The following is a 21,210-nucleotide window of genomic DNA, read 5'->3' on the forward strand; positions in this document are numbered from 1 at the left end:
CCAGGATACGTTGTCGTTTTTGTTGTTGTTGGCCGCATCCGAGTGGCTGCTGGTCCGGCCACCCAGGATGCGCTGTCAGTTGGATTGGCCTGGCCTCCTCAGCCACGTTCATCGTCGGTTTGTAATGGCGTTTTGAGTGGCTGCTGGTCCGGCCACCCAGTTGAGGAGGTGTTTGCTTTGGCGTGTAATTTTAATTTGTTTATTTGCAGGTACTTGTCGGCGTTTGGATGCTGTTGCTGGCGACCCTTGTCTGATTTGTGTTGGCGTAAGAGACGTTTGCGGGTGAGTATTTGTGTTTATTGGCAGCCTCTCTCCTGATTATTCTTCCTTTTGTAGGATTTGCTGGCGTCCGGCGGCTCAACACCAGGCCATCCCGCCCTCACATAATTGGCATGAGAGACGGGTGTGACCCAGTGGAGCGGCAACAGGCGCCAGCATCTGCGTCGTCGTTGGAATGGCTGCTTTCTGTTTGGAGTGGCGTGACGTCATTGTGATGGTCGGTGGCAGCGTCATCAGAAAGGGGCCTCATATTCCGCCCATTTGGCAGGAAATTGTCAAGGTTGGTGGCGAGGCAGCTTCTTGTTGGTCAGCTCTGTCTGGTGATTGGCAGGTAAGTGTGGATTTTGTGTGTTTTGGCAGTCTTTCTTTGTTGTCCGTATTGACGTCTTTTTCTTTGTTGCAGTGGCTGGCCTCTGGATCGACGATTGGGCACATCAATGGGCGCCGCCCGATCGCATGCTTTCGCGTGCGCTGGCGATTTAGGCCCTCCACACTTGGCCCAGACCCTCCAGCTCGTCGAATGGATCGTGGTCGGTCCATTCGTCGTCATCTTCGTCGTCAATTGCTTCGCAGTCCATATCGGATTCGGAGTCCGATATGGCTGCGGCGTCATGGTGCGTATTTGGTGCTGGTCGTGGTAATGGCTGTGTGGATGCTGCTGCTGCTGTTGTTGTCCGTTGTGGCGGCACTCCTCCCGTGCTCTCGTCCCTTGCCTGCAGCAGGTTTGTCAGTTTTGTTGAAATTGCTGCCAGTTTTTCTTCCAGCTCTCTAATTCTTCTGGCATCTCTTTTCAGGATATGGGCACAGCTCCCATCGCACTGGGCGCCTGGCTGCTGCTGTAGCTGGGGTTGGCGTGGCTCCGGAGCACGATTTGGGATCGGCTGCATCGGCTGGACCCTCTGGTATTGGCGCCCCCTGGTCGATGGCTGGGGATGTTGGTCGCGATGCTGTAGCTGTTGTCGATGCTACCGACCCGGACCGCGTTGGCGTTGCTGCTGCGGCTGTGGGTGGAGTGGCTGTGTGAGTGGCTGCTGCTGCAACTGTCGCTGTAGTGGCTGCTGGTGACGTTGTGATGGCTGCTGGAGACGATGTGCTGGCTGTTGCTGCTGTATTGGCTGCTGCATTGGCTGTGGCTGTTGCCGTAGTGGCTGTTGCCGTAGTGGCTGAGGCTGCTGCTGCTGCCGTCGATGCTCCTGGACAGCGACCCTGTGGGCCAGGAGCCGCTGCCTGGCTGCCTTGTAGGCGCTGCAGCCCTTGTAGGCGCTGATGTGGGCGCCCTGGCAGTTGGCGCATTTGGGAGCGACGTTCCTTGGCTTGCTGCACTCCGTCGTCAGGTGTCCACCCGCGCATTTCATGCAGACAGCAGATCGTCTACAGTATGCGTGGGTGTGGCCAAACACCTGACATCGATGGCACTGGGCAGGGTCACGGGAGACTCCAAGTCTCTCAACTGTGACGGGCCTCCCACCCAGGCGTCGCAGCTTCAATCCCTCGTATTGGCCACGGTCCGGTTTGGGGGCGATCTCAGCCTCAAAGAGGTTGAATTGACGGCTGCGATCGAATCGATCGGTGATCGCCCGAGTATACCGGACCGTGTACCCCTCGGCCTGCATGCAGTCCCGGAACCAGTCACAGGGCGTGGAATGGGGAAGACCTCGGATGAGGATCCTCAATCCTCTGTCCTCCACAGGCTGATGCCCGAACTCGCCGTGCCGGATGTAATTGGCAATGGCAAGGGTGTGTGTATTGGGAGTGGCAGTATTTGTGTTGGTGTTGGTATTGGCGAGGGTGCTGGTGTGAGTGGCGGTGACGGTGTTGGTGTTTGGATTTGTGTTTTGTGTTTGCTGCCGCTGCTGGTGATGGCGGCCCCGTCGTTTTGGTGTTGGTGGGATTGGTGGCATATGTGCAGGCTCAGCATTGGCCCGGATCGACCCGCGGCTCGAACTCGAACCAAGTTCGACACGCAACGGGTTCGATCCGGTCGTGTGTGTGTGTGCGTGGCGGCCCTTTGGCCCGCTCTTTTTCGACGGCGTGCCGGCTCTCCTCTGTCTTCTCCCTCTCCCGTTACTCTCGAACTGTTTTGTGCGTCCGAGAGCGTGAGAGGCGGGAAAAGCGGCAGTGAGAGCGGCGTCTTTTCGGCCTTTCCCTTTGTGTTTGGCGGGTTTTTGGGATTTGACGGGGTTGCGGGATTTGCGGTTGGTATTGTTGGTATTGGCGCTGCTGTTGCTGCTGATGTGATGGGGCTCGAGGGGGGAGTGGCTGTGGCCGTGGATATATCAGCCATGGCAATGGCTGGGTACTCACTCGATGGATGGCTGTGGCGTCGGCGCTCTGCATTGGCTGGGGCGTTGGTTTTGGCGCCTGCGCCGAGTGCTCTGCTGCAGCTGCTGCTATTGGCGGTGTTGGTGTTGGTGTTGTTGGCTGCTGCTGCTGCTGCTAGGGCGCCTCTGCGGGCCGCTCTGCCGCCGTCGCTGTGTCGTCTGGTTGACCCCCGTCTGGCCATTCCTCAGGTCATGGCTGGCTGTTGGTTTGTGTGTTTTCGATCTGCTGCCTGTTTGTTGTTTTTAATTGAAAAGTCTCTTGTGTGTGTGTGTTTGTGTTTAATGTATTTATTGGCACTTTTATTCACTGCTTTCTCATCTATCACAGTTATCTCTTTTTGGTTTGCGATGTGGTCGGGAACAAAAGCTTGTCATAGATAGTAATGGGTGTGGTGGAGGAAGGGCGGCACGGCACGGCACGGCACACAACAGACACCACAAAAAGAACAGGGCAACACAGAAAAAACGGCACAGAACAGTCAAAGAGCGACACGACACGAAACGGTTATAGACGTACGCCCGACGATCGCGACCTCTCGAGCGGGTGGACGAGATGAGAGTGGCGGACGAGGTTCATGGTGGAACACTCATATGTCCACCAACTCCCATACTCTCCCCCTCCACACTCGAGAGACCCGATCGCCGATCGTCATTTACCGGTGCTCTCACCCCCGGTTCCACTTTCACTCACTCCAATATTGGGTGAGATGAAAGTGGTCCGAGGGCAGCAGCACCGATAAGTAGGCAATGGAGAATTTGCATTGGCCGTTTGTTTTAGTGGCTGTCTGTGTTGTCGTTGGTTAATGGCCAGTGTCTTATGTTTGTGCTGTTTGTGTTGGCTGCTCTGTTGGCGGGGGATGGAATGGGAAGGGGGAAATTTGCCTGCTCCCGTATAACCGCCCGGATACTTTAAACTTCCGGATGTTACGATCCGGGCGCGAGACGCTCCGAAGAGTCGACCGCATAGCATCTTGTGGCCGGTTTAAATGGCTTTGTTGGGGCATTTGGCAGAGTGGCGAAGGATGGCAGTGTTCATTTTAGTCCTGTTCAACCGCATTTGGCATTTAGTGACGTTTGAAGTGGGTGGGGGGGGTGGGTGAGGAATTGGCTGGGCATTAATTGCCGAAGTTGGCGACCGATAACACACCGGCATTGATAAATGCTATTTGAATTTGTAGTGACTTTTTGGTGTGTTATCGGCTCGTGTATTTTTCTAATTGGCGTGGTATTTTTGGGTCATTAATGGCGTTGCCACTTGTCAGGTATTGGGGAATGGGTGATAGTTGGGAAAGAAGAAGAAGAGGGAAAGGTAAATATGCTAAGATAAATAACTAAAATTAATTAAATTACATTACAGCTAAGGACAATCTATCTACAATTACTACAAATAAGGACTACAAAACTACAGAGATATATACAAGGTAAAACAAACAATAATTACAATACATTTTCACAACAATAAACATACTTAAATATCATTTATTTTTAACAGGAGGACAACTACAACAAAGCACCGGCCGGCATGGCAAACGCAATGCAGAACATTGCGCCGCATACCGGCCGGCTCTGTTGTCCCCCTGTGCAGGATTAGTGGCACCATCTGGGATCTTTGGTGGCGATGGCTGGACTTGGAGATGGCGTGCATCGTGGGCAAAGGTGTTCATTGACGAGCGGCTCTGGTCCGGCCGCCCACGTTGCATCTGTCGTTGGTTGGTGTTGGCTGCTGCACTCGAGTGGCACTGGTCCGGCCACCAAACTGCATTGTCGTTGTGCTGGCGTTGACATCGAAAAGTGATGCCAACGAATCATGATATTGGCCGCATCCAAGTGGCGAACTGGTCCGGCCACCAGGATACGTTGTCGTTTTTGTTGTTGTTGGCCGCATCCGAGTGGCTGCTGGTCCGGCCACCCAGGATGCGCTGTCAGTTGGATTGGCCTGGCCTCCTCGGCCACGTTCATCGTCGGTTTGTAATGGCGATTTGAGTGGCTGCTGGTCCGGCCACCCAGTTGAGGAGGTGTTTGCTTTGGCGTGTGATTTTAATTTGTTTATTTGCAGGTACTTGTCGGCGTTTGGATGTTGTTGCTGGCGACCCTTGTCTGATTTGTGTTGGCGTAAGAGACGTTTGCGGGTGAGTACTTGTGTTTATTGGCAGCCTCTCTCCTGATTCTCCTTCTTTTGCAGGATTTGCTGGCGTCCGGCGGCTCAACACCAGGCCATCCCGCCCTCACATAATTGGCATGAGAGACGGGTGTGACCCAGTGGGGCGGCAACAGGCGCCAGCATCTGTGTCGTCGTTGGAAATGGCAGCTGTTGGTTCGGATTGGCGTGACGTCACGGCCATGGTCAGGCGGCATCGTCATCAGATGAGGCCTCCTTTTCCGTCCCCTTGGCAGAAAATTGATTATGTTGATGGCGAGGCAGCTTCTTGTTGGTCAGCTCTGTCTGGTGATTGGCAGGTAAGTGTGGATTTCATGTGTTTTGGCCGTTTTTCGTTGTTGTCCGTATTGACGTCTTTTTCCTTTGTTGCAGTGGCTGTCTCTGGATCAACGATTGGCACCACATAGACGTCCCGGACTGACGGGGACAGACAGTTGGACAGCAAACTGACAGCGCCAACCGACTGCGAGCCCCAGCTCCAGCCCCAGCTCCAGCCCCACGTCCAGTCTTCCATCGAGGTCCCTTTGTCGGTGGAAAGTGCAGCCGGACATACCACAGGCTTCTCCCAGCTGTCAGTCCGAGGCACTTTACATAACATATTCTCCTACGAGCATGATTCAAATAAAAGGTACCCCAATCGCAAAGCAGGCCTCGAAGTAGGCCTTTAATTGGACGTTACAGGAACCCCACCCGTTCGTCATAAACAGTCGGGCTTTGGAAGGAAGCACATCTCGAAAAAAAAAATTAAAAAAAAATCTGTAAAATCGTTGTGAAAAAAGTAAAAATGTCAGATGTGAAAATAAAATTCGATTGGTGCAACGCCAGTGTGGATCAGCCCATGCCACAGGCCTTCAAGGAGAAGGAGGTGGCCAAGGCCGGCTGCCACACCCCCCGGGTCTACCGCTTCAAGGACATCTACGAGGGCAAGAGGAAGCAGCAGCTGAGCAAGTGCCTCGAGGCGGAGCGCAAGCAGCGCGAGTTCCACAGCCGTCCAGTGCCCAACTTTCCCCAGATCCACGAGCGCCAGGCGGCCAAGCCCGTCGTCCACCGTGTCACCCAGCCGGTCACCCCCAACGTGCTCAAGAACTCTGCTCCGGCGGAGATGAGGCGCCGCCAGCGGCTGGAGTTTGAGTCCTCGCGTCCAGCTCTGAAGCCTCTGCCCAGCAACTTCAATGCCCAGACCTCGCAGAAGCAGGAGGCCCGTCGCCAGCAGCAGGAGGAGCAGCGCCTCCGTAAGGAGCGTGAGGACTACCAGAAGCACCGCCAGTTGACCACGTTCCGGGCTAGTCCCAGCCCGTTCAGCACTACGCCACGTTAGTGGGGAGTGGCCTTCCTTTTTCCCGTCATCCCTTTGCCCCTTTTTCAATTTTGTTTTGTTTCTTTGTTTTTAAATTGTTGTTCAAATTTGTTTTGTTGTTCGAAGAAATTAAATTACTATAATCAGCACAGACGTACACCCATGAGTACATGAGTGTGAATGACTGCACAATCAATTTGTTCGGCATACCCTTGGCGAGGGGTACACCACCAAAGGGTCGAAACGAAACGCACTACAACGAAATCCACCTCGAAAGGGTATCCCTCTGTTCGGTCTCCCAGGCGAGACCCACTTTCTGGTTTAAAATGGCTCGGGTCGGTGGCTCCATCAATCAAGTGGCCCCCGACCCAGCCCCAAGCCAAGCCACAGCCAATCCGCAGGGCAGGGCCACGCCCACGTGTGCCCGTACAAACAATTTGTTGTAAGTGTATCAATTGATGCGCCCCCGATGCACGTACGAGTGTGAGCTTTCCACGTGTGCCAGTGTGGAGGAGGAGTACGTCACATAATCAATAGCACAAATACTAAAACAAGCACTCAAACTGTCAAAGCGATGATTTATAGTGTTGACATTCGCTTTTTGGCTCCATCAATGCTTTCACTCACCCCAATATTGAGTGAGATGAAAGTGGTCCGAGGGCAGCAGCACCGATAAGTAGGCAATGGAGAATTTGCATTGGCCGTTTGTTTTAGTGGCTGTCTGTGTTGTCGTTGGTTAATGGCCAGTGTCTTATGTTTGTGCTGTTTGTGTTGGCTGCTCTGTTGGCGGGGGATGGAATGGGAAGGGGGAAATTTGCCTGCTCCCGTATAACCGCCCGGATACTTTAAACTTCCGGATGTTACGATCCGGGCGCGAGACGCTCCGAAGAGTCGACCGCATAGCATCTTGTGGCCGGTTTAAATGGCTTTGTTGGGGCATTTGGCAGAGTGGCGAAGGATGGCAGTGTTCATTTTAGTCCTGTTCAACCGCATTTGGCATTTAGTGACGTTTGAAGTGGGTGGGGGGGTGGGTGAGGAATTGGCTGGGCATTAATTGCCGAAGTTGGCGACCGATAACACACCGGCATTGATAAATGCTATTTGAATTTGTAGTGACTTTTTGGTGTGTTATCGGCTCGTGTATTTTTCTAATTGGCGTGGTATTTTTGGGTCATTAATGGCGTTGCCACTTGTCAGGTATTGGGGAATGGGTGATAGTTGGGAAAGAAGAAGAAGAGGGCAAGGTAAATATGCTAAGATAAATAACTAAAATTAATTAAATTACATTACAGCTAAGGACAATCTATCCACAATTACTACAAATAAGGACTACAAAACTACAGAGATATATACAAGGTAAAACAAACAATAATTACAATACATTTTCACAACAATAAACATACTTAAATATCATTTATTTTTAACAGGAGGACAACTACAACAAAGCACCGGCCGGCATGGCAAACGCAATGCAGAACATTGCGCCGCATACCGGCCGGCTCTGTTGTCCCCCTGTGCAGGATTAGTGGCACCATCTGGGATCTTTGGTGGCGATGGCTGGACTTGGAGATGGCGTGCATCGTGGGCAAAGGTGTTCATTGACGAGCGGCTCTGGTCCGGCCGCCCACGTTGCATCTGTCGTTGGTTGGTGTTGGCTGCTGCACTCGAGTGGCACTGGTCCGGCCACCAAACTGCATTGTCGTTGTGCTGGCGTTGACATCGAAAAGTGATGCCAACGAATCATGATATTGGCCGCATCCAAGTGGCGAACTGGTCCGGCCACCAGGATACGTTGTCGTTTTTGTTGTTGTTGGCCGCATCCGAGTGGCTGCTGGTCCGGCCACCCAGGATGCGCTGTCAGTTGGATTGGCCTGGCCTCCTCGGCCACGTTCATCGTCGGTTTGTAATGGCGATTTGAGTGGCTGCTGGTCCGGCCACCCAGTTGAGGAGGTGTTTGCTTTGGCGTGTGATTTTAATTTGTTTATTTGCAGGTACTTGTCGGCGTTTGGATGTTGTTGCTGGCGACCCTTGTCTGATTTGTGTTGGCGTAAGAGACGTTTGCGGGTGAGGACTTGTGTTTATTGGCAGCCTCTCTCCTGATTCTCCTTCTTTTGCAGGATTTGCTGGCGTCCGGCGGCTCAACACCAGGCCATCCCGCCCTCACATAATTGGCATGAGAGACGGGTGTGACCCAGTGGGGCGGCAACAGGCGCCAGCATCTGTGTCGTCGTTGGAAATGGCAGCTGTTGGTTCGGATTGGCGTGACGTCACGGCCATGGTCAGGCGGCATCGTCATCAGATGAGGCCTCCTTTTCCGTCCCCTTGGCAGAAAATTGATTATGTTGATGGCGAGGCAGCTTCTTGTTGGTCAGCTCTGTCTGGTGATTGGCAGGTAAGTGTGGATTTCATGTGTTTTGGCCGTTTTTCGTTGTTGTCCGTATTGACGTCTTTTTCCTTTGTTGCAGTGGCTGTCTCTGGATCAACGATTGGCACCACATAGACGTCCCGGACTGACGGGGACAGACAGTTGGACAGCAAACTGACAGCGCCAACCGACTGCGAGCCCCAGCTCCAGCCCCACGTCCAGTCTTCCATCGAGGTCCCTTTGTCGGTGGAAAGTGCAGCCGGACATAACACAGGCTTCTCCCAGCTGTCAGTCCGAGGCACTTTACATAACATATTCTCCTACGAGCATGATTCAAATAAAAGGTACCCCAATCGCAAAGCAGGCCTCGAAGTAGGCCTTTAATTGGACGTTACAGGAACCCCACCCGTTCGTCATAAACAGTCGGGCTTTGGAAGGAAGCACATCTCGAAAAAAAAAATAAAAAAAAAATCTGTAAAATCGTTGTGAAAAAAGTAAAAATGTCTGATGTGAAAATAAAATTCGATTGGGGCGACGCCAGTGTGGATCAGCCCATGCCACAGGCCTTCAAGGAGAAGGAGGTGGCCAAGGCCGGCTGCCACACCCCCCGGGTCTACCGCTTCAAGGACATCTACGAGGGCAAGAGGAAGCAGCAGCTGAGCAAGTGCCTCGAGGCGGAGCGCAAGCAGCGCGAGCTCCACAGCCGTCCAGTGCCCAACTTTCCCCAGATCCACGAGCGCCAGGCGGCCAAGCCCGTCGTCCACCGTGTCACCCAGCCGGTCACCCCCAACGTGCTCAAGAACTCTGCTCCGGCGGAGATGAGGCGCCGCCAGCGGCTGGAGTTTGAGTCCTCGCGTCCAGCTCTGAGGCCTCTGCCCAGCAACTTCAATGCCCAGACCTCGCAGAAGCAGGAGGCCCGTCGCCAGCAGCAGGAGGAGCAGTGCCTCCGTAAGGAGCGTGAGGACTACCAGAAGCACCGCCAGTTGACCACGTTCCGGGCTAGTCCCAGCCCGTTCAGCACTACGCCACGTTAGTGGGGAGTGGCCTTCCTTTTTCCCGTCATCCCTTTGCCCCTTTTTCAATTTTGTTTTGTTTCTTTGTTTTTAAATTGTTGTTCAAATTTGTTTTGTTGTTCGAAGAAATTAAATTACTATAATCAGCACAGACGTACACCCATGAGTACATGAGTGTGAATGACTGCACAATCAATTTGTTCGGCATACCCTTGGCGAGGGGTACACCACCAAAGGGTCGAAACGAAACGCACTACAACGAAATCCACCTCGAAAGGGTATCCCTCTGTTCGGTCTCCCAGGCGAGACCCATTTTCTGGTTTAAAATGGCTCGGGTCGGTGGCTCCATCAATCAAGTGGCCCCCGACCCAGCCCCAAGCCAAGCCACAGCCAATCCGCAGGGCAGGGCCACGCCCACGTGTGCCCGTACAAACAATTTGTTGTAAGTGTATCAATTGATGCGCCCCCGATGCACGTACGAGTGTGAGCTTTCCACGTGTGCCAGTGTGGAGGAGGAGTACGTCACATAATCAATAGCACAAATACTAAAACAAGCACTCAAACTGTCAAAGCGATGATTGATAGTGTTGACATTCGCTTTTTGGCTCCATCAATGCTTTCACTCACCCCAATATTGAGTGAGATGAAAGTGGTCCGAGGGCAGCAGCACCGATAAGTAGGCAATGGAGAATTTGCATTGGCCGTTTGTTTTAGTGGCTGTCTGTGTTGTCGTTGGTTAATGGCCAGTGTCTTATGTTTGTGCTGTTTGTGTTGGCTGCTCTGTTGGCGGGGGATGGAATGGGAAGGGGGAAATTTGCCTGCTCCCGTATAGCCGCCCGGATACTTTAAACTTCCGGATCTTACGATCCGGGCGCGAGACGCTCCGAAGAGTCGACCGCATAGCATCTTGTGGCCGGTTTAAATGGCTTTGTTGGGGCATTTGGCAGAGTGGCGAAGGATGGCAGTGTTCATTTTAGTCCTGTTCAACCGCATTTGGCATTTAGTGACGTTTGAAGTGGGTGGGGGGGGGTTGGTGAGGAATTGGCTGGTCATTAATTGCCGAAGTTGGCGACCGATAACACACCGGCATTGATAAATGCTATTTGAATTTGTAGTGACTTTTTGGTGTGTTATCGGCTCGGGTATTTTTTAATTGGCGTGGTATTTTTGGGTCATTAATGGCGTTGCCACTTGTCAGGTATTGGGGAATGGGTGATAGTTGGGAAAGAAGAAGAAGAGGGAAAGGTAAATATGCTAAAATAAATAACTAAAATTAATTAAATTACATTACAGCTAAGGACAATCTATCTACAATTACTACAAATAAGGACTACAAAACTACAGAGATATATACAAGGTAAAACAAACAATAATTACAATACATTTACACAACAATAAACATACTTAAATATCATTTATTTTTAACAGGAGGACAACTACAACAAAGCACCGGCCGGCATGGCAAACGCAATGCAGAACATTGCGCCGCATACCGGCCAGCTCTGTTGTCCCCCTGTGCAGGATTAGTGGCACCATCTGGGATCTTTGGTGGCGATGGCTGGACTTGGAGATGGCGTGCATCGTGGGCAAAGGTGTTCATTGACGAGCGGCTCTGGTCCGGCCGCCCACGTTGCATCTGTCGTTGGTTGGTGTTGGCTGCTGCACTCGAGTGGCACTGGTCCGGCCACAAAACTGCATTGTCGTTGTGCTGGCGTTGACATCGAAAAGTGATGCCAACGAATCATGATATTGGCCGCATCCAAGTGGCGAACTGGTCCGGCCACCAGGATACGTTGTCGTTTTTGTTGTTGTTGGCCGCATCCGAGTGGCTGCTGGTCCGGCCACCCAGGATGCGCTGTCAGTTGGATTGGCCTGGCCTCCTCGGCCACGTTCATCGTCGGTTTGTAATGGCGATTTGAGTGGCTGCTGGTCCGGCCACCCAGTTGAGGAGGTGTTTGCTTTGGCGTGTGATTTTAATTTGTTTATTTGCAGGTACTTGTCGGCGTAGGGATGTTGTTGCTGGCGACCCTTGTCTGATTTGTGTTGGCGTAAGAGACGTTTGCGGGTGAGTATTTGTGTTTATTGGCAGCCTCTCTCCTGATTCTCCTTCTTTTGCAGGATTTGCTGGCGTCCGGCGGCTCAACACCAGGCCATCCCGCCCTCACATAATTGGCATGAGAGACGGGTGTGACCCAGTGGAGCGGCAACAGGCGCCAGCATCTGTGTCGTCGTTGGAAATGGCAGCTGTTGGTTCGGATTGGCGTGACGTCACGGCCATGGTCAGGCGGCAGCGTCATCAGATGAGGCCTCCTTTTCCGTCCCCTTGGCAGAAAATTTATGATGTTGATGGCGAGGCAGCTTCTTGTTGGTCAGCTCTGTCTGGTGATTGGCAGGTAAGTGTGGATTTCATGTGTTTTGGCCGTTTTTCGTTGTTGTCCGTATTGACGTCTTTTTCCTTTGTTGCAGTGGCTGTCTCTGGATCGACGATTGGGCGCATTAACAGGCACCGCCCGATCGCATGCTTTCGCGTGCGCTGGCGATTTGGGCCCTCCACACTTGGCCCAGACCCTCCAGATCGTCAAATGGATCGTGGTCGGTCCATTCGTCATCATCTTCGTCGTCAATTGCTTCACATCGGATTCGGAGTCCGATATGGCTGCGGCGTCAAAGTGCGTATTTGGTGCTGGTGATGGCTGTGTGGATGCTGCTGCTGCTGTTGATGTCCGTAGTGGCGGGACTCCTCCCGTGCTCTCGTCCCTTGCCTGCAGCAGGTTTGTCAGTTTCGTTGTAATTGCTGCCAGCTTTTCTTCCAGCTCTCTAATTTTTCTGGCATATCTTTCTAGATTATGGGCACAGCTCCCATCGCACTGGGCGCCTGGCTGCTGCTGTAGCTGGGATTGGCGTGGCGTCGGGGCATCATTCGCGATCGGTTGCATCGGTTGGACCCTCTGGTGTTGGCGCCCCCTGGTCGATGGCTGGGGATGATGGTCGCCATACCGATGCTGCTGCCGATGCTGCCGATCCGGTTGGTGTTGGCGTTGCTGCTGCGGATTATGGAGTGGCTGTGGATGTGGCTGCTGCTGGCTACGTTGGATTGGCTGCTGTCGCTGTTGGATTTGCTGTGGCTGCTGATTGCGATGCTCCTCCTCCCTGGCGAGCCGCTGCCTGGCTGCCTTGTAGGCGCTGCAGCCCTTGTAGGCGCTGATGTGGGCGCCCTGGCAGTTGGCGTATTTGGGAGCGACGTTCCTCGGCTTGCTGCACTCCGTCGTCAGGTGTCCACCCGCGCATTTCATGCAGACAGCAGCTCGTCTACAATATGCGCGGGTGTGGCCAAACACCTGACATCGATGGCACTGGGCAGGGTCACGGGAGACTCCAAGTCTCTCAACCGTGACGGGCCTCCCACCCAGGCGTCGCAGCTTCAACACATCGAATTGACCACGGTCCGGTTTGGGGGCGATCTCAGCCTCGAAGAGGTTGTATTGGCGGCTGCGATCGAATCGATCAGTGATCGCCCGAGTAAACCGGACCGTGTACCCCTCGGCCTGCATGCAGTCCCGGAACCAGTCAGAGGGCGTGGAATGGGGGAGACCTCGGATGAGGATCCTCAATCCTCTGTCCTCCACAGGCTGATGCCCGAACTCGCCGTGCCGGATGTCATTGGCAATGGCAAGGGTGTGTGTATTGGGAGTGGCAGTAGTTGTGTTGGTGTTGGCTATGGCGATGGTGCTGGTGTGAGTGGCGGTGACGGTGTTGGTGTTTGTATTTGTGTTTTGTGTTTGCTGCCGCTGCTTGTGATGGCGGCCCCGTCGTCTGGCCTGCTTCCTCTCACCATCACCCTCATCGTCACTCCCACTGTCGATGAGGGCGCGGCGTCGTTTTGGTGTTGGTGGGATTGGTGGCATTTGTGCAGGCTGGGCATTGGCACGGATCGACCCGCTGCTCGAACTCGAACCAGGTTCGGCTCTCAACAGGTTCGATCCGGTCGTGTGTGTGTGTGTGTGCGTGGCGGCCCGTTGGCCCGCTCTTGCGCGTCGGTTTGCCGGCTCTCCTCCGTCTTCTCCCTCTCCCGTTACTCACGAACTGTTTTGTGCGTCCGAGAGCGTGAGAGGCGGGAAAAGTGGCGTCTTGTTGGGCCTTTCTTTTGTGTTTGGCGCCTTTCTTTGGGTATTATTGGCAAGGTGGGGGGGGGGGGGGGGGGGGGGGGGGGGGGGGGGGGGGGGGGGGGGGGGGGAATGGCTGTGTCTGTGTGTGTATTGGCGGAATCTGCGTACTCACGATCGGTGCAGTCTGTGTTGGCGTTTTTGTTGCTGCTGCTGATGCAGCCACCGTCGCTGTGGCGTCGGCGCTCTACATTGGCATCGTCGTTGCTGTTGGCGCCTGCGCCGAGGGCTCTGCTGCTGGTGCTGCTATTGGCGGTGTTGGTGTTGTTGGCTGCTGCTGCTGCTGCTAGGGCGCCTCTTCGGGCCGCTCTGCCGCCGTCGCTGTGGCGTCTGTTCGACCCTCGTCTGGCCATTCCTCTCGTCATAGTTGTTGTTAGTTTGTGTATTGGCGATTTGCTGTCTGTTTGTTGTTTTCCCTTATTGAAAAGTCTCTTGTGTGTGTGTGTTTGTGTTTAATGTATTTATTGGCCATTTCTGTCTCTTTACACAGTTTGTCTCTCGTTAGGTTTGTGTTTTTATAAGTTAATGTTATTTATTGGCGTTTAAAATTAATGACATTTATTGGGGAGCAGAAAGCTTGTCGATAGTTGTAGTGGCGGTGGTCGGGGGGAGGAAGGGACTTTTTGTCCAGCCACTGCAACAAAGAAAAAGACGTCAATACGGACAACAAAGAAAGACTGCCAAAACACACAAAATCTCCACACTTACCTGCCAATCACCAGACAGAGCTGACCAACAAGAAGCTGCCTCGCCACCAACATTGACAATTTCCTGCCAAATGGGCGGAATATGAGGCCCCTTTCTGATGACGCTGCCACCGACCATCACAATGACGTCACGCCACTCCAAACAGACAGCAGCCATTCCAACGACGACGCAGATGCTGGCGCCTGTTGCCGCTCCACTGGGTCACACCCGTCTCTCATGCCAATTATGTGAGGGCGGGATGGCCTGGTGTTGAGCCGCCGGACGCCAGCAAATCCTGCAAAAGGAAGAAGAAAAAGGAGAATCATGAACGAGGCTGCCAATAAAAAACACAAATACTCACCTGCAAACGTCTCCTATGCCAACACAAACCAGACAAGGGTAGCCAGCAACAACATCCAAATCGACGACAGGCACCTGCAAATAAACACAAATTAAAAATCAAACGCCAAAACAAACACCTCCTCAACTGGGTGGCCGGACCAGCAGCCACTCAAAACGCCATTACAAATTGACGACGAACGTGGCCGAGGAGGCCAGGCCAATTCTACTGACAACGCATCCTGGGTGGCCGGACCAGCAGCCACTCGGATGCGGCCAACAATTAAAACCGACAACGTATCCTGGTGGCCGGAACAGTTCGCCACTTGGATGCGGCCAATACTACAATTTGTTGGCATCACACATCGATGCCAACGCCAACACACTGGACAATGCATCTTCGGGTGGCCGGACCAGTGCCACTCGGTCTGCTGCAACAAACCCACAGACAGATGCAACGTGGGCGGCCGGACCAGAGCCGCTCGCCATCAACAACACCATCATTGCCCACGATGCACGCCAATACACACATCCAGCCAATAAACAACACACAGGGGGACAACAGAGCCGGCCGGTATACAGCGTAATGTTCGCATTGCGTTTGTTATGCCCGCCGGTGCTCCGTTGTTGTTTGTCCTCCTGTTAGAAATAAAATAAATATAATTAATATGTTTATATGTTGTAAATGTATGTCAATTATCGTTTATTTTACCTTGTCTGCATCAATGTTCTTGTTGTAGATGTCAATCCTGTTGTTTCTGTAGTTTTTGCATGTCCGTAGATAGTTTGTCCATAGTTTTAGTTACTAGCCTGTGATATTAGGAATAAGTTTTTGTAAATTAATGTAGTTTTCTCTGTAGTTAATTGTAAATTTTCGTAGTTTTCTAATTAGTTTTATCTTCTTCCCAACCTATCTGCCATTCCCATAATTCCCCTTGACACGTGGTATTACCACAAATACCACGCAAATACCAGACTTTGACCGATAACACACCAAAAAGCCATTTCAAACTTAAAATGCATTTCTCAATGACCAGTGTGTTATCGGTCGCAAATTCGGCAATTTACGCCCAGCCATTTCCTGAACCCACCCACCCCCACCCACTTCAATGCCACTAAATGCCAAATGCGGTTGTGCAGGAATAAAATGTACACTGCCAACCTTCGCCACTCTGCCAAATGCCCCAACAAAGCCATTTAAACCGCCCACAAGATGCTATGCGGTCGACTCCCCCGCCGATATATCCACGGCCATAGCCCGCCTCTCACGCTCTCGGACGCACAAAACAGTTCGAGAGTAACGGGAGAGGGAGAAGACAGAGGAGAGCCGGCAAGCCGACGAGAAAGAGCGGGCCAACGGGCCGCCACGTACACACACACACACACACACGACCGGATCGAACCTGTTGCGAGTCGAACCTGGTTCGAGTTCGAGCAGCGGGTCGATCCGTGCCAATGCCCAGCCTGCACAAATGCCACCAATCCCACCAACACCAAAACGACGCTGCGCCCTCATCGACAGTGGGAGTGACGATGAGGGTGAGGGTGAGAGGAAGCAGGCTAGACGACGGGGCCGCCATCACCAGCAGCGGCAGCAGCGGCCGCCAATTGGGAAGCCGAAGAAAAAAAGGCAGACAATGGAGGAGCTAGAGGCTATTGTCCAGGAGCAGCTGAGGCAGCACGAGTTGAGGGAGCAACAGCAGAAGCAGCAGAAACGGACGGCAGATGCAGCCAACACCAACACAGTTGCCGATCCTGCCACTATGCCGCAATCTGCACAGCCAACACATGCCCCTGCCCCTGCCCATGCCCCTGCCACTACTATAAATGCCAATAGCCAGACCCACAGCCATCACCAACATCGACAACAGCCAATACATAGACAATTACCAGCCATTCACACAGACAATACCACAATTAACAATAGAGATAATAATGACGCCAATACAAATACAAATACAAATACACCTGCCAATACAAACACCAACACCACCACCGCCATCACCATCACAAACACCCCTGCCACTACCACCGACGATGACATCCGGCACGGCGAATTCGGGCATCAGCCCAGCCAGGATCGTGGGTTGAGGATTCTCATCCGAGGACTCTCCCACTCCACGCCGCCGGATTGGATTCGCAGCAGTATGCTGAACGAGGGGTTCACGGTTCGGTTTGTGAGCGTGATCACCGATCGATGCGATCGCAGCCGTCAATACAACCTCTTCGAGGCTGAGATCGCCCCCAAACCGGACCGTGGCCAATACGACGTCTTAAAGCTGCGACGCATGGGTGGGAGGCCCGTCACGGTTGAGAGACTTGGAGTCTCCCGTGACCCCGCCCAGTGCCATCGATGTCAGGTGTTTGGCCACACCCGCGCATACTGTAGACGAGCTGCTGTCTGCATGAAATGCGCGGGTGGACATCTGACGACGGAGTGCAGCAAGCCAAGGAACGTTGCTCCCAAGTGCGTCAACTGCCAGGGCGCCCACATCAGCGCCTACAAGGGCTGCAGCGCCTACAAGGCAGCCAGGCAGCGGCTCGTGGCCCACAGGGTCGCCAGGGATGAGGAGCGTCGCAATCAGCAGCCACAGCCAATCCAACAGCGACAACAGCCAATACAACGTAGCCAGCAGCAGCCACATCCACAGCCACTCCATAATCCGCAGCAGCAACGCCAACTCCAACCGGATCGGCAGCATCGGCAGCAGCATCGGTATGGCGACCATCATCCCCAGCCATCGACCAGGGGGCGCCAATACCGACGGGTCCAGCCGATCGCTGCGGCGCCTGTTAATGCGCCCAATCGTTGATCCAGAGACAGCCACTGCAACAAAGAAAAACCGTCAATTCACGACAACACGAAAGACGGCCAAAACACATGAAAATCACACGTACCTGCCAATCACCAGACAGAGCTGACCAACAAGAAGCTGCCTCGCCACCAAAATTGACAATTTCCTGCCAATTGGGCGGAAAAGGAGGCCTCTTTCTGATGACGCTGCCACCACACCATCAAAATGACGTCACGCAAATACCTGCTCACAGCTGCCATTCCAAACGACGATGCAGATGCTGACGCCTGTTGCCGCTCCACTGGGTCGCACCCGTCTCTCATGCCATGTAGTGACGCTTGAACCAGCTACAAAAGTATTACTACAACAACAGAAAAAAAATTAAAAGAACGGAAAAACAAAAAAACTAATCAAAAATTTTAAATCCAGGGAATATCGTAATTGAGTTTAGCGCCCCTATTGCTGGTGATCGGCGGGTACTTTTTGGGCAGACGGTCGGACTCGGGAGAGAGCAGGCAGCGGTTATGTTAACTCGAGGGAAATGGTGGTTGGCACTTTCGCTGTTAGGAGGTTTCGTGGATGCAAGCCCAGCTACGGTCGCTCTTTTCGATTTTGGGCCCCACTTCAGAAGGTAGTGTTTTTGGTGGAAAGAGGGAAAAACCAAACTAAACCTCGCGCCAGTGCCAAATCAAAGAAAAACGAGGGGGAACGTTGTGAGTTTCTGCGGACACCGCAACTCTACGGTTATACCCGATACTGAGTCAGTATGGCTCTCCTCCGGCAGACGCCGCTAATATTAAACGACACGACAAAGAGTGCGTGCGAGAGAGACAGAAAATCAGTCTGAGCGTGACGTCGGGCGCTGCGTAGCCACTGAAAATTGATTTGTTCCTATTGGCTATAAAAATGATCTGATCTGATCCAGATTCAGCAATCTGATAGATATGGTCATTGTCTATGATTCTGCGTTTTTAGTTTTCTCGAATGTGCAATATTGTGGATGCAACAGATTTTCGTTTTTTGTGGGGGCGGAAGGGGGTGGGGCGAAATTCTGAGATATACGTTTTATAGTGAGATCTAACAGAAGTGCGGATACCAAATTTGGTTACTCTAGCCTTAATAGTCTCTGAGATGTGTGGATGCCCCAGATTTTCGTCCTTTGCGGGGGCGGAAGGGGGTGTGGCGAAATTTGGACACGAAACGGTCAAGGTCAGATATCACAGGAGTGTGGATACCAAATTTGGTTGTTCTGGCTCTTATAGGTTCTGAGATCCTTGAACTCATATTTTGCAATTGGCAAAGCCGACCATGAAACCTGTGTGTTAGAGTGAGACAGAGCGAGAAAGAATGAAATTGTTTTCTTGATTCTGGCTATAATAATTATACGATCTGGTTGAGATTTTACACTCTAGAACATATAGTCATCCTCTACGATTCTGCGTTTTTGGTTTTATCGTATCTTTAAAAATGTGGATGCCACAGATTTTCGTCCTTTGTGGGGGCGGAAGTGGGCGGGGCAAAGTTTTGAAATATTTTTGTAGCAGTGACATATCACAGATGTCTGGATCCAAAACATCGTTGCTCTAGCTCTTATAGTCTTTGAGGCGCTGAAGGGGACGGACGGACGGACGGACGGACGGACGGACGGACGGACGGACGGACAGACAGACAGGGCTCAATCGACTCGGCTATTGATGCTGATCAAGAATATATATACTTTATGGGGTCGGAAACGATTCCTTCTGGACGTGACACACATCCACTTTTACCACAAATCTAATATACTCCAATACTCATTTTGAGTATCGGGTATAAAAAGAAAAAAAAGAGGAATCGTGTTGCTTTCCAATTATACCATAAAGAAATCGAAAAGAAATTTGCCACCCCATTAAGGGGGCGTTCCATTCTGACCCCACGCCGGAGGCAAGGCATCCGAAAGTGGTCTCTTTTTTTTTGTTTCGGACGGCCATATGCAAGTTAATATAACAAGAGTGCCAATCGCCACATAGCGGTAAGTTGGACATTGGGGCTTAGGTGTCGCTAGGTAGTGTTAAACGGAACATGGGTTTTATTCTATTACAGAATTGGCACTTTGTGCCAAGCAGATTTCCAAGGGAGAATAGCGGAAAAAGATAATTGGGATCGATGACCGAGCCGGCCACAGCCACAACCAGCTGGCCATAGAAAGGGAAGAGAAGAGACTGCGCTCCCGAAAAAAAGCACAAGAACCGATCGAAGCACCGATCGATGGCGCAGAGAAGCACAAGGCAGAGAAGAGTCCGCCGCTCCAGCTGTGGATCCGACTCAGTGCATCAGCAGCATCGTCGGCGCCGGGAAGCTGCGAAACTAAAGCGGAATATCGAACATTTTTTTTTGCCCCAATTTTTTTTTTGCGTAAATATCTTGCCCTCGGCCGACCTGGCTTAGTGAAAAAAAAATAAAGGGAATAAAAACCCAGATCAAAATTATACCCATGAGCCAGTAGGCAAAGTCTTAGTGAGTACGAATACAAATACCTTGCTCCCCTTTCGGCAGTGCAGCGCCGTTAATTCAGTCTTGATTTTCTTTTCCCTTAAACCGTAAGGGCTAGCCCTATGTGGAGCCCAAAGAAAAAAAAGGCATAAGGGAAAAGAAATACAATATCAATGCACAAAAGCAAAGAAAAAAAAGCAGTCCCCCGAAAGCCTCTGCGCGCCTTGTTCTTTCTCTTCTTTTCTCTTTTTGTTGTTGTGCTCTCCCAATAAAATTACATTTACAGCAATTACAGCAAGCGGATCGTCTTCGACAAAAGCGCTTTTGGAGATGGATGGCACGTAAGTGAAAGAATATTGCTTTACTCTAAATAAAATGCATACATGAGCGTGAGAGGAGAGTTATAGGAAAGAAGGAAGGGGAGAGGTAAAACAGTTGGGCAGATCCACATGCCGGAAGAGATAGCAAGAACAGTAACCGTGGGTTTTTTGTTGTTGGCATAAATGCTCTTTTAAATTTGTATGCCAGTTTAGCGGCTACCTCCTATATACATATACTGTTTATTTTATATTATATACATAATTAATTCTTTTTTTTGGTATTTTTCTATTTATTTATAATTCTTCTGTTTTAATTATTATTAGTATTTTTTTAATTTCCAACCTGAAATATTATTGAATTCTGTTGTTCGCTAAATTAGTTTTGGAGTCAATTGGGAGTTTAAATAGAGTAGGGAAATGCCCCTGTGTGAAACAATAAATAAATTTTAAAATTAAATCGATAGTGAACTAAATTATTTTAGGGCGCCATGCCGAGTGGATTATGGAAATGAAGTGAGTCTGGGGGTTTTAGGGATCATCGGCCACTACTATGGCTTTGCGGCCCAGATGGTCAAGGTAGGGTGGGCAAAACGCTGCTGCACCTACAGCTACTCAGCAGCGCAACCCGTACTTCAGCATGTTCTGTTTTCTTTGCAGAGCAACCTCTATGTGTGCATAGCTTGTCACTCTTGGTAATTTCTCTTCTGTATGTCCAGTCCGATCGATCATGTGTTAGGGAGGAAAACAGCACGCGAAATCAATATTATTATAGGTATCCAATGCGAGCAGGTAGCACAGTGGTAAATCCTCACCCCCCCCCCCCCCCCCCCCCCCCCCCCCCCCCCCCCCCCCCACCCCTTGCCGACGACAAATAGAAGCCGGAACCAGCGCGTGCTCCTCTGGTCGCTACAATAAGATCAGCTCGTTATGATAGCGTATCGCTATACGTTGTATGCTACAGCCATTATGTGAGGGCGGGATGGCCTGGTGTTGAGCCGCCA

At 51.8% G+C, this 21,210-nt stretch overlaps 3 protein-coding genes across 5 annotated transcripts in view; all 3 read left to right on the forward strand.

Annotated features, from left to right (window-relative positions):
* Positions 1–813: 813 nt before the first annotated feature.
* On the forward strand, positions 814–1,325 carry LOC117194431. Its single transcript, XM_033398998.1, has 2 exons — positions 814–1,001; positions 1,074–1,325. Exons 1-2 carry the CDS (start codon positions 920–922, stop codon positions 1,301–1,303), a joined length of 312 nt encoding a protein of 103 aa, XP_033254889.1. The 5' UTR covers positions 814–919; the 3' UTR covers positions 1,304–1,325.
* A 3,622-nt stretch (positions 1,326–4,947) lies between these two features.
* On the forward strand, positions 4,948–6,212 carry LOC117194427. Of its 2 annotated transcripts, XM_033398992.1 has the most exons (3): positions 4,948–5,057; positions 5,131–5,881; positions 5,975–6,212. In XM_033398992.1, exons 2-3 carry the CDS (start codon positions 5,543–5,545, stop codon positions 6,074–6,076), a joined length of 441 nt encoding a protein of 146 aa, XP_033254883.1. In that variant the 5' UTR covers positions 4,948–5,057; positions 5,131–5,542; the 3' UTR covers positions 6,077–6,212. The 2 variants fall into 2 exon arrangements, with proteins under 2 accessions (XP_033254883.1, XP_033254882.1); XM_033398991.1 differs by having other exon boundaries at positions 5,131–6,212.
* A 2,123-nt stretch (positions 6,213–8,335) lies between these two features.
* LOC117194428 overlaps positions 8,336–21,210 on the forward strand; it is a 49,163-nt gene continuing 36,288 nt past the window's right edge. Inside the window, exons 1-2 of one of the 2 annotated variants that reach the window (XM_033398993.1) lie at positions 8,336–8,447; positions 8,521–9,590. In XM_033398993.1, the coding sequence (XP_033254884.1) occupies positions 8,921–9,454 (534 nt within the window). In that variant the 5' untranslated portion in view covers positions 8,336–8,447; positions 8,521–8,920 and the 3' untranslated portion in view covers positions 9,455–9,590. Of the gene's footprint in view, positions 8,448–8,520; positions 9,591–21,210 lie in introns of those variants that run through there. The other variant, XM_033398994.1, reaches the window with a different exon arrangement.

This window comes from Drosophila miranda (genome assembly GCF_003369915.1).
Source record: "Drosophila miranda strain MSH22 chromosome Y unlocalized genomic scaffold, D.miranda_PacBio2.1 Contig_Y3_pilon, whole genome shotgun sequence".
In the NCBI taxonomy this organism is placed as follows: domain Eukaryota; kingdom Metazoa; phylum Arthropoda; class Insecta; order Diptera; family Drosophilidae; genus Drosophila; species Drosophila miranda.